This window comes from Cebus imitator, unplaced genomic scaffold (genome assembly GCF_001604975.1).
Source record: "Cebus imitator isolate Cc_AM_T3 unplaced genomic scaffold, Cebus_imitator-1.0 Scaffold279, whole genome shotgun sequence".
Lineage (NCBI taxonomy): Eukaryota > Metazoa > Chordata > Mammalia > Primates > Cebidae > Cebus > Cebus imitator.
This window is the reverse complement of record NW_016107594.1, coordinates 762,685-775,867: the sequence shown is the minus strand read 5'-3', so window position 1 is coordinate 775,867 and position 13,183 is coordinate 762,685. Positions and strand designations below refer to the sequence as shown.

The following is a 13,183-nucleotide window of genomic DNA, read 5'->3' as shown; positions in this document are numbered from 1 at the left end:
AAAAAAAAAAAAAGAAAAGAAAAGAAAAAGAAAAGGAGAAAAAGTTTATTTAAATAGATGAATAGGCATTCTTCAGGCATCTTGAAAAGGACTGCCTGGAATTTATAATTAATTTCAAAGGATTTTCATTCATTAGAGATCACTCTCCAAATAATTCAAATTCTAACTTAACATTTAGCCCTTTCTTATATAACACTAATGATATCAGAGTATACTAAACAGTAAAAGAAAAAAATAATTCACTCAAACAGTATTTTTATATGAAAGAGCATAATTATCCCTTGAAGTCTTACCATAATATAAACATTACAGACAAGGAGTTTGAATCTCTGCTTTGTTAAAAAATCATTTTTTTAAAAAAAGGAGATGAAACAGCATAGAATGATGAATACCATAATGGAGGCACTGATGATAAGGAAGAAATCTTCTGAATTAATTGCACAATTTCATAGTATAGTGTATTCATCACGAAATCAGTGTGAGCTAATTAGTCTGGGACGCATTAGTAAATAAGTTATTAGGTTTTGATGCCTTTTATTGAAAGGAGCGTAAAGAGAGATGACAGTTTGATAGTCTGTACCTATCTGTACTTAAAATATATAATATAGAGATAAGATTTATATACAGACACATACATAAGTATACATCATGTATTACACATATATAAATATATCCATTGCAATTTTTTACCATCTCTAAGTTAGAAGCCATATTTTAGCACACAACCTGGTACCCAATGTGGCATTTCCTACGTGAGATTACATGTATTCTCTTTATCAGAATTACCTGGGGATGGGCGTGGGTAGTAAATAGATTTCTACCTCCATCCAAAATCGACTTAATAGAGAATCACTTGGAAAAGAAGCCACGGAATTTGCACTGAATTAAGATTGAAACAAGTAATTCTTATGTACACAAAATTTACATGGAGTATTCAAAGACTCTGCTTCATGCCCACCACAACCTTGACAGCTTTAATGATAAAGGTGACAGACATGCTCAGAACAAAAAGCAGAGGGTTGCTGAAACACTTCAGGAAAACACTCAGTGCCCTGCAAAGTTGCTTCAGTTCTGCTGGGGTTCATGGTTGATAATTATCTGAATAATTCAGACAAAAAGTTGTAGTTATCTCCATAGTATCCCTAGCATATTAGATTTTCTTGAATTTTATTTAGGTTGAAGCTCTCCAACATATATCAAGCCAAAAAGTAAGAAATAAAAAGCACTGGCATCTGACTGATATTTTAGACAATTTAAAATATTGAGTGTCAACTTGATTGGATTGAGGGATGCAAAGCATTGTTCGTGGGGGTGTCTGTGAGGATGTTGCCAAAAGAGATGAACATGTGAGTCAGTGGACTGGGAGAGGCAGCCCTGCCCTCCGTGTGGGTGGGCACCATCTCATCAGCTGTCAGCGTGGCTGGAATAAAGCGACTCTTGCCGAGTCTTCCCGTCTTCATCTTCCTGCCGTGCTGGATGCTTCCTGCCCTCGAACACTGAACTCTAAGCTATTTATCTTGTAGACTATTGGACTTAACGCCAGCGGTTTTCTGGGGGCTCTCTGTCTTCTGGCCACAGACTGGAGGCTGCACTGTTGGTTTCCTTGCTCCTTAGCTTGCTGACAGCCTTCACCTTGTGATCCTGTGAGTCAGTACTACTTAATAAACTCCACTTTATATGGGCACGTACCCTATTAGTTCTGCCCCTCTCGAGAACGCTGACTAATACAGTGAGAAAAACTGGGAAGTGACACCAACAATTTCATTCCTTCATGTTTGTGTTTTCTTGATCTCATGTCCGTTGCAATGACAGCTTTTAAGACGTAGCATTATATGCATTACTTTCTACTTTACAAAGGATGAGGCAAAACTACATTAAAGTTATGAACATTAAGACGGAAGTATCACATTATGAGCATCAAGTACCAAATTATGAGTATTAAGATGAAAGTATCAAAGTATCCAAGTATGTTTGGGGGGAATGACAACATTGAAATATTATTTTCTCTTTTATAACTTTTGCCAAGCTAAAACTAGCTCAAGGTAAAGCAGATTTCAACCAGTAAACTGCAAAATATGTCAGTAAAATATTTAAGTTATTTTTAACAAAAAAAAGCTTGCATAATTTTTTTTTTCTTTTCATTCCCCAAAGAAATTTCAGATGGAGGTAAGTGTTGCCACTGTGGGTCAAAGTGACACTGACGCTAACTGAAGTTAATTTGTTGAAATGTTATTCCTTGGTGGGATGTTTACAACACATTTAGAGTTGGTGCACAAGACAGGGGCCTAATGGATGATGAACTCTCTTATCTCCATAGAGCAATGATATTTGAGGGTAAAGAAAGATTCTCCAACTTTCCTAAACCACTGATGGCATTTTCCTCTCCCAGAAAGTACTGATTGATACAAATGGTTTAAAGGAAATTGCAGCTGAGCTCAGAAAAGAGACGTGTTTCACACTCTGCATCCAAAGAGGTTGATCTGCTGGAGTAAAAAACAAGGTATGCATTATTTCCGGAAAGATCCTGGTGATCAGTCAATTTCAATGGGCTCACTTATACAACGTGCTTCTACTCTTTTTTCATGTAAAGGAAGTTTTAATTCGGTTACTTACCAACCTCAGCATCAAGGACTAAAGTCCATCCAAAATCCAGACATACTGGTTAATCAAAGGTCACTTAAGGTCATTTTTAAATCCTTATGGAAAAGAATTCCTTCCTTCCTTGCATTTAGGCATAAATACCTAAGTACACTTATTTAATTTGTATACTGATCATTTGTTCTGGAATGAACAATCAGTGTGCTAAGCACAATGGTCATGTAATTGAAGGCAATGTAAAAAGGTTGAGTTCCTTGAGGGCTGATTCATTTCAGTAGAGCCGAAACATCTATTTCTTAACCTCAGGTTGCATATTCAAGCCAGTCTTACAGTTGAAAAAAAAAAAGAAAGAAAGCAACTACGGCCCCGGGGTTGCTATGGTGGCTGTGCCAAAGTGTCACGTTGCTTGGACTTGATGTCTGCCACTGTTGGTCTCTGAGTCCAAGTTCCTACTGTCCTGTCCTAGAAAACAACAGGCTTGTAGCATTCCCATACAACCCAAAGATACAAATACTGTACACTGTGGAACATCTACGCCTTCACTCAGATATCCTTCTCTGGTTTATTAGTTGATCAAATAAAACAAGTTTAAAAAGACATACTTGACATCTGCTATGTGCAACTACACATGCAGCTTTTCAGTTATCTTACAGAGGGAAGTGAGCTCAACCAGAAGACGTACAAAAGGCCAAAGGGAAAATGTAGCTTAAATGGCATGTATGCAAGTTGTAATGGCTTATTTCCACTAAGAGCTCAGCAGAAAAACTACCAGAGGCACATTTAAAATTCAGTGGAATCGAGAGTATTTAATATGCCACTTGCATTTTGACAGCTTAGAAAAGTCTACATTGGGTTTGCTGTATCTTCTGCTTATAAGCAAGAACCAGCCACTGAGCCTTTGTTGATCTATTTCTTAAAGGAAGCAGAACCATTTTCTTGACATTTTCAAAGCTGTGTTGGCGTTTGCTTGACACAATAAGCTGGAGAGTAAGGAAGCATTGCCCCCAGGAGGAGCTACTTTTGCCTGTAGGAACTTCAGCACTGTGGCTGTGGCAGTCTTCCTACCAAGGATGCCTGGCCGGCTGAAAGCCAATATAAAAATAGCCATTCCCTCTGCTCCCGAGGCCTCTGCGGGTGAGATGCTTGAGACGTGGGGGAATTCTACTACCCTGCTCTACCCGCCATTTGCCTCTCTGGACTTGTTTGATGAGACCTCATTGCCCTACTATTCAAGTTTACAAAACCTGTCACTTCCGAAGAAAGGCTCCTCTTGGCTTACCTTTCCAAGCACTTAAAACCCCAAGCTACTAACTACATGAGTGCTCCAGAAGCACTGAAAAGCTTTCTGCTGAACAGTCATCAGCATTAATAATAATATCCTGACAATGCAACAAGAAAAAGACATGATCTGCTCACCAATACAGAGATATTAACTTCATTTTAAGTGGTTAGGTGTGTTTGTTTGCTTGTTTGTTTGAGACAGAGTTTTGCTTGTTTCCCAGGCTGGAGTGCAATGGGGCCATCTCGGCTCACTGCAACCTCCGCCTCCTGGTTTCAAGCGATTCTCCTGCCTCAGCCTCCCAAGTAGCTGGGATTACAGGCATGTGCCACCATGCCCGGCTAATTTTGTATTTTTAGTAGAGATGGAGTTTCACTACGTTGATCAGGCTGGTCTCGAATTCCTGACCTCAGGGGATCTATACACCTCTGCCTCCCAAAGTGCTGGAATTATAGGCGTGAGCCACCGTGCCCAGCTCACTTTTTTAGTGCTTGATGGGGATTTGGGGTTTTCTGTGGCAGTGTCTTCTTTGCAGCAGTGTCCTGACCTCCTCAGGAGGAAGTATATGTTGTGCGGCTCTGCCATAAAGGAATTTCACATCCTTACGTCTTAGCATCCTTCTTGGTGGGATGAATTTTTAATAAAGCAACTGACCTAAAACCATGCATATCTCTCTCTCGATGGAGTTATAGGGTTTCTCTGGAAATTCAACAGTGCGAGCTCATATCTCTGCTGGGTGTGTCAGAGTATGTTTGAGTTACTTATTTTGAGGAATGCTCCGCCTTTCTCTTTCCGGCTTCTTAAAATGAGGCTACTCTGGCTAGTAGTATTGTTATGTACTCCCTTTTAGGATGCTTTATGGCAAACTAACTGACTGCAAATACCTGTATTCTAATGGCTGCACATATGCAAAACACAACTGAGAAGCAAACTTTGTCCAAACAGCCAGTAGATCAGCCCCAGGTAAAGGAGCAGATCTGAGCCGGCGCACACGGAATTAATATTCCTATTTACTAGATGATAATGCTTACTCTTCCCCTAGTCCCTGAAAAGAGGCATTTAAAGAGATACGCGCACTTGAGACTCAAACCTTTACAATGCCATTAAAAATCAAGAAGTAAAAGGAAAAATCCCCAGAGAATTCCCGACACTCCCAACGCTTTATTGAAGAGTACAGCATCAGCTGAAGCTGATACTCGGGTTCGCACAGTGGCCGGTTCCAGTGACCTCAACTGCGGCTGCCTCCAGCCTCACGACTCCGCAAGCAGGTCACGAATTAGGCCCCCCGCATCAAAAACTCGGCGCTTGCCTTGGTCACAGCGGGAGCCGCCACCTGGGCGCGTGCGGCGCAGCTGCCCTCGGCAGTGGCCGGGCGCCCTCCAGCCGGAGCGCTCCTGCTCGGGAAAGCCCTGCTGTGCGCAAGCGCCTCGGGTAGACCTGGAGCTCGGAGCCCAGCGCCGACGCCCCCGGAGGAGGCCCGATCTTGGTTCCCTGGGCTTTGCTGGGCACTGGGAACGCGACCCCGCTCCAATGGCCGGGGAGCACCAACCGCGACTCCGGCGACGGCGTCACCAGCCCCCTCCCTGCCTGTAGCCCCTTCCCAGGCGGCCTTAAGCGCTCACACTTGACCCCGCAGGCGCGGAGGAGACGCGGACCCTGGTGCCCGTGGGGTTAATGAAGGAGATCCACGCACCCACCGCCGCCTGGGCCAGACAATAGCGCAGTGAGCGCCGCGTCCGAGCGTCCTGGATCCCCTCCGCGCGCACACACTTGCGCACACACAGGCACCGCTCCAGCTCCAAGCACAGGCCAGGGGCCTGGGACCCGGGGTTCCACTTCTCGGCTTCTGCAGCCAGGCTCTGGGGCCTGCAGCGCGCTAGCGGAGCTCTCTGCCAAGGGGCTGCCCCGCTGGGCCCGAGGCGCCCAGGACTTTGCAACCACCTGCCCTGTTCGCCCCAGAATCTGGCTGAGCCGCCCCCGCCCCCTACCTGCCCCTCCACACCCTCCCTTCGGTCTCCGCCTCCGCCTCCGCCTCGCGCTGCAGCCCACCCGCGTGGGGGCGGAATCCGCCCGGCACACACGTGTACGGATTATTAAGCAGCCGAGCCAGGGCCGCCGCCGTCTCCACGCAGCAATCTCCGCTAATTGCGGGGGAAGGGAGCCCGGAGCGCGCGGAACTCGGGGGAACCGAGAGTGCGCTCAGGGGCTGAGTTGCCTGCCTGGGAATGAGGAAGCCCCGGGCCCAGATCCGCTGGGAGTGCAGGGGAAGGGCGGGAAGTTTTGCAGAGTTGCGTGGCAGGTGTTTCCTCTTCACGCAGGGTCTTGGCTGGAAAAAGCCGGGTCCTGTCCCTTGGGCTCCTGCCCTCTCCCCTGCGACACACAGGCCCCTGCACACCTCCCAGGGCACAGCCCTCTTTGCCCATAGACTTTGGCTGCCTCGCCTTCCAATTCCCAGCCTGTCCAGTGCCGACCAGAGGCCGCCGTCGACCTGGCCCTGCTCAGCCGGCGGTGCCTCCGCAGAGGCAGCGGCCAAGGTGTCCAGACGGAGCCGGGCGGGTGGGCAGAGGGTCAGAGTCTGCGGGAAGCTCCCCAATCTCGAGGGACCGCGAGCTTGGGTGACGGAGAGCCACCGTGTGCGGTCCCCGGGATCTCGGGGCTCATTCCCGCAGACACCCCTTGTGAGAGTGGATGCCGGTGAGGAGGAGCTGGCGCCGAGGGGTCAGCTCTCTCCGATCCCTGGACGCCCAGTGGAGACCAGCGCCGGGAGGGGAAGCCCAGCCGGCAAGTCTCTCCCCCGCTCTCCGGGCGGATCTGGAGTTTCCTAATGAACCAGATACAGTCCTCCTTCGCCCTGCCAATCACTCTTCCATCTGGACCACTGGAGGAAAAGGAAATGGGTGGCAAAGAAGATGGAAGAATCTAGAGAGGAAGGGGAAATGTTATGAAGGGAAAGAAGCAAGTGACCATAAAAAAAAAATCATAGGATTAAATTCCATCCTTTAAAAATGAAACGAAAGAAAAACCCTATATAGATACAGATATTCCGGGAATGTCCATGGAAGTGCTGATTGATAGACAAAGCATCTAAGGAAGCTAAAAATGGGGACAGGGGCAGGTATTTCCAGTGTGAAAATCAATCAATATTCTCTCTCTTTCTGTCTCTCTCCTGCTTTCAAGAGGGAGCTTATTTTCTTTCCCGTAGAACAGGCAAGTGCACAAGCTCTTACCAGCCTTGAGGTCGCAGCCCGTAGGCTACTTAGGAAAAAACATTCCCCAACTCATTCGGGGAGAAAACCAAGTTCACAGAGCCCCAAGCCCCAGGAGGCACCCAGAGGAACTCCTTCCCCGGACCAGGGTAGAAAGAGACCACCCTGCTTCCACGTTGAATGTATGTGACTTGGAAGCCGGTCCAGAACTCCCAGCCTGTTTCACGCACCTTGCCAACACCTTACAACTTGCAAAGAGCGAAGTCCGGGGGAGAGGAGAACGGGGGCGACCTTCCCGAGGCAGCTACTCCTCGCCCGCTGAGGTCGTGGGCGAGGGAAGGAGGAGCGGAGGAATGGGGTGTACGGGTGGGAGGAGGCCGGGCCGGCGGAGAGCTTTGCCTGTTGGTACCCAAACCCCCGGAGAGAGCCCGAACTTTCGAGGCCGGCTGCACTGGGCCGCTTTCCCAGGCGCGTCGGGTCCGGGGAGAAAGTCCTGGGAACTGCCTCCCAGCCCCCCCGCGACCCGTGGAGTCCGCGTCTCGGGGGAGGCAACGCCACCCCGCCGGAGCGCAATTCCAGCCCGACTCGAGTTCGGTTCCTTTCCCCCTGACCACCTGCATCGCCGAGAACAAGAGGCGTCTCCTTTTAGCCCGGGCGACGGGGAAGGAAGGCACGGCGGGTGGAGCGGGGGCCCAGGAGGGCTGGGGAGAGCGCGATGGAAGCGCCCTCCCAGGCATCGCGTTCCCCGAGCGCCGGCGGCGGAGCAGCGCCCGGCAGAGGCGGCCACTCCATGCCTGCGGTCCCCAGAACCCACACTCGCGCCCGCAAACAGGGCCTCCGTGGGCTCCCGCGCTTCCCCGGCCGGAGCGAACCCGCCTTACCCTTGGCTGCAGTGAGGAGCCTCGCGCACAGCACCAGCAGCCCGAGGAGCAGGAGCGGCGGCTGGAATCTCCTCCGCGCAGTCATGTCTGCAGATACTCCACGCGCACGCGGCACGGATGGCTCCTCCGAGGAAGGCAGGGCTACCAGCGCAGCCGGATGATCACCCGAGGGCAGGGCGAGCAGGAGACGGAGCCCGGTCCCGAGATCCGCCGCGCATCCGACGCCTCCCGCAGGTCTGGGCGCCCGGCTCGCCTCCCTCTCATAGCATCGGGTCCCGACCCTCTGCAGGGCTGAGCGGCTCCGAGCGCCGAGACCCGGGCGGGCTGGCTGGCGGCGCCGTGGCCGGGGCCGGGGCCGGGGACGAGCCGGGCAGGAAGGCACCAAGGCGGCGAGGCTGCGGGAGGGGCGAGGCGGGGAGAGGAGCGCGCACAGCCGGGAGAGACCTGGAGAGGAGGCAGCTGGAGAGAGAGCCGGCGAGTGGGAGCTGCGGGGAGGGGGGCGCGGGGGGAGGAGAGAGCCAGTCGAGAGAGAAAAGGCGGAGAGCGCGGAAGACGGGCTGCTAATGGCACAAGGAGCCGCTGCCGTGGCGGCTGGACTCAACCATCCCTACCCACAGAGAGGGGACCGAGGCTGGGCACGGCGCAGTCCCAGGCACAGCCAGCCTCGGGGCTTCGGGCGGCCCGCACCGCGCCGCGCTTCGCTCGGCCTCCGCTCAGCGGCGCGCAGGCTGGAGAGAGGAGACTTGTTGGGCGCTCGCGGGTGGGGGAAGCCCACGCCGCACACCAGGGAGGAACCACGCAACCCGGCAACTGGCGCAAACTGGAGGGCGTCTGCAGGGGCAGAGGCCGGCCTCCATCCTCTCATCGCCCTTCCTGGCTGGCCAGAGAGCGGGCCCCTGCGAAACTGAGATCAGAAATGCAGGTGGAAAGGGCACACGCTTCAACTCCAAGGGAGGGATATATTAAATATTATATATCTATGTACACACCATATACACACATACACAAAATCTTTTGCAAGATGGACTATTTGCGAGGAGCTACACACATTTACAAATTTCCTGACTTCGGATTGTCTTAGACTTAACCATGCCCAAACTTCAGCTTCAGGTAAAATTTCACATGAGGAAGAATCTCTAGAATTCATATTATGGTCTGGTGATGAGAGCCAGCATGTTGGCACAGCTTCTGATGAAACTATATATAAAATTCTGTGGGTTGGGAAGGGACCTTAAAAGAGAAGAGGCAGGTTCTCCCTGATTCTGCAAAAGGATGAAGCCAGCAGAGAGAGAACAGTGCTCTAGAATAGCACTACTTGATACAATAAACTGGATTTCACCCAGCTTCCCAAATAGAGGAGGCATTCCTGCAGTTTCTGGGGAACGTGTTAGGCAAGACATTTTAGGAAAAGGTGGTCAGTTAATAGAAACACCGTGAGTGAATGCTGGTTTTCACAGAAGGACATTTAAAGGATTCAACATCCTTGACCAAAAAGGTTTAGCCCTTTTAGAGGACAGGGGGGACCAGAGCATGGAAATCCCATGCCGCAGCGAGAGCGAATTATACTCCAGTCCTGGAACCATTAGTCTATTGGCCTCTACCTGTGGTATCCCCACAGCAGTGAACGACTGTGGTGGGAGGGAGGACCCGGCGCTGCATCCCACCTCCATCTCCCCTCAGTCTTTGAGATGAAATGGGTTTCATAAGGTTTTATCTCCCTCCTTTAATTTTCTTAGATTGCCCTTGCCCCTACCATGTCTAGGCTAGCTCAGAATGGCATAGTCAATCTCCAGGGCAGGAAGGACTGCAAGCTTGGCATGGAAACACCAAAGCCTGACTTTCTGAGTCTACCTGCAGCCTACCTGTCACCACTGGGGCCACCTCCACAATCCTTTTCTCCTCAGAGATCGGAGCTTTAAATATGGGGAGGGGACTGACGCTCTTGGAGTTGCAGTTCTGTGTTTTCCTCAGCACAGAATCCCATCTTGCCTTGTGCATCCGTGGAGGGAGAATCAGAGGGAGGCAGAATGCCTCCATCACAGGCGAGTTCCCACGGAACACCTGAGTTCTATTCTTTAGGCTGAACTGGGCTTGTTGGGCAGAGGGTCACCCCTTCTGGTATTTTAAGTCAGATCCTGGATAGTACCTGTGAGTCAGCAAGTGAAAAAAAATGCTTCCCAAGACCCATTAAGTGCTCCAATAGTTCATTTCAAGCACCTCATCAGGAAAAACGGATCCCTTTTCAGGAGTTGAAGAGCTGACTTCTCCTTGAGAAACGGTGCCCTGTCTCTGCACTGCCATTCCTAATGACTCGTGTCACCAAGAAGGATTTCTGCCATTAAAAAACGTTTCCAACATCTAACCATCCTAGGCTGGGACTCAGAGAAGATTTTCACTTGATTAGGATCCCAATCAGGAACGCTGAGTGTCAGCTGAGAGCTGGAACACCTTTACACATAATTGTGGCAGGCTGCAGGCTCAACTTCTCTGTCCCCGTGTTCTGTTGAAAACCCTCCCATGCCACCTCCTTTCCGCAGAGTGCAAAGAATCTATCTGATACAAAGCCTGGGGAAATACTGCTCCGGATAACCAATAATCACTCATTTTTTGCTGTTATTTATATGGGGTATTTTCTTTGGCCCGATCGCATATTAGAGAGTGACAATGATTCGTGCCAAATTGTTTCTTGATGATAATTATGAGGAGGGTAGGAAACGGCTGTCAAGTAAATAAGCTGGTTTGTGATATGCTTGTATTTGTGTGTGAATACAGTGAATTCCCCCCACCCCCCCACCTCGCCAGATCTCAAGTCTGGTTTGATTTGGAAGGAAAAACATGGGGCACTGCTGCCATCTAGCGCCCTATATTTCTTGTTTGGCGATTTCAGAGAGCGGTGGGCCCTGAGGTTTTTTTCTCTCTTACCACCTCTGGAGTTCCCTGCCTGCGTTTTCAATCTCCTCCCCAACACTCCTGCGCCTTCCTAGCAGTGAGGCTGCAGATGGAGCCAATTTTAGGCCACTGCAAGCTCCCCACCCCTCCCCGACATACATGCATACTTTGATTTTTTTTTTTTTTTAATGATTGTGAAAGCCTTAACCTGTATCAGAAGTCCCGTACATGTTACTTAGAGCAATTTTAGCCAAATAGGATTAGAGTGAGCGTAGGAGCCTGGGACCTCACACCAGGAAGCTCCGTGGCCACCTCTCTGCCGTGGCCTGTGCTGCCTGGAGCATCACACTTCTGTACTGGGATATTGACGAGGATCCCCATCCTGGGCATCACACTCTCCACAGCCCCAGGACCTGCTAAGCAACACTAGAAATACCCTCGGCACTCAGGACCCACCAGGGAGTTGTGCAGTGCGATGGTTAAAGGCAGAGAGGTGCTGATGTGCCGAAGGGGATAATGACATCCCTAAATTCAGGTGGCAACTAATTTAAGATGCAGTTGGAGAGACGACAGCATAAACATCGGAAAAGTGCAGCCACTGAAGAGGGAGAGTGTACTTTAAATGAAATTGTCTGAGGAGGGGACGGAAAATAGGAACACGATACTTGAGATAAAATTAGAAAATTTTAAAACATGCACAAATGAGAATGCTAATTAGCTAGAGAAGCTGTACATGTGTGAAAATCTTAGAGAATATGGTGTGTTGTCATGATGGCTAAATGTGACATTATTTGGTCTGTTTAATGTCACATATGAAAAAAAAAACTGATGGCAACTAAAGAATTGGGGAAAATTACTCCGTGACAGAGGGGTCACATGGCTCGTGTTTCCTGCTGTGCAGTGTCTACCGTGGGTGAGCAAACATGTGAGAGGGCTTAAGGAATAAAAGCAGAAATCAAAACAATCACATTTGGTGTGCAAAGGCATTTTATACATGACTTCATTGATACCCTCCTTGTCTTTATCACTCCCACTTCCAACGATGAGAACACACGGACTCTGAGAAACCAGGGGACGTGTAAGGGGGTCACATCTTACTGAGGGCCAGAATGTGAGTGACACTCAGGCCTCTTCCTGCATCAACATTTAAAAACCAGCCCTTCCCACCCCTTGCTGACTAAAAAGCACACCTGGACCTCAGGGTTCTGACGCACTTTGGCGCTGTGCTCCCAGGGTGGCTTGATTAAAGAACAGAGAGACAGACATCTACAGAAGACTCCACTCAATAGCAGCAGAATGTGTACTCCTTTCAAGTATGCATGGAGCATTCTCCAGGACAGACTAGTTCCTAGGCCATTTAAAAAAAAAAAAAAAAAGGAAACCTATAAACGTATTTATGTAATTTAGATTTACTTAACTATCTTCATGGACAGGATTTATAAGTAAATGTTAATCACTTTCCCATTTTTATAAAATAAACTAACACCTTTCACATGTATACTATACACCTACATATGGATATATAAATGACATTAAAATGTAGCAAACTAACATGACAAATTGAGCTGTCAAGAGACAACCCACATTATTAATGAAGCATTGGGAGGAATGAAAAACTGTGAATTCTCTCCTTTTACAATTAGGTAGTTGAATTGAGGGTCACTGAGGCTCCAGCGTGTATCATGATGACCTGGAAGGCTTCTGAAAACACAGGTCGCTGACCACAACCCCAGAGGATCTGATGCAGCATAAGCTTTGGGATGCAACTTAAGAATGTACATTTCTTTTTTTAATTTTTATTTTTTCATTTTTCTAGAAATGAGGCCTCACTATGTTGCCAGGCTAGTTTAGAACTCTGGGGCTCAAGATGATCCTCTGGCCTCAGCCTCACCAAGTGCTGGGATTACAAACATGAGCAACCATGCCCAGCTAAGAATACACATTTCTAACAAGTTTCAAATTGACCCTGATGTATGCCAGGATTCCACTGTGAGAACCACTGGTATGAAGGTTGACTTTGGAGCCAATAGGACTTGCTTTGAATACCATATCTGCCATTTCCTAGATAAGAAACCTAAAAAAGAAAGATGAAAGAAGAAAGAAGAAGGAAGGAAGGAAGGAAGAAAAAAAGAGAAAAGAGGGAGAGAGAGAAAGAAAAGAGAAGAAAGAAAGAAAGAAAGAAAGAAAGCAGGAAAGAAAGAAAGAAAGAAAGAAAGAAAGAAAGAAAGAAAGAAAAAGAAAGAAAGAAAGAAAGAAAGAAAGAAAGAAAGAAAGCAAGCAAGCAGGAAAGAAAGAAACTTAATCTAGATCTAAGTTTCTGGTCTGACATG

General features: G+C 48.7%; 1 protein-coding gene across 2 annotated transcripts in view; it reads right to left on the bottom strand.

Moving 5' to 3' along the window:
- CSMD1 (CUB and Sushi multiple domains 1) overlaps positions 1–8,668 on the bottom strand; it is a 2,110,588-nt gene extending 2,101,920 nt beyond the window's left edge. For both annotated transcript variants that reach the window (XM_017501161.1, XM_017501162.1), the window contains exon 1: positions 7,965–8,668. In XM_017501161.1, the coding sequence (XP_017356650.1) occupies positions 7,965–8,049 (85 nt within the window). In that variant the 5' untranslated portion in view covers positions 8,050–8,668. The remainder of the gene's footprint in view (positions 1–7,964) is intronic.
- Positions 8,669–13,183: the final 4,515 nt, after the last annotated feature.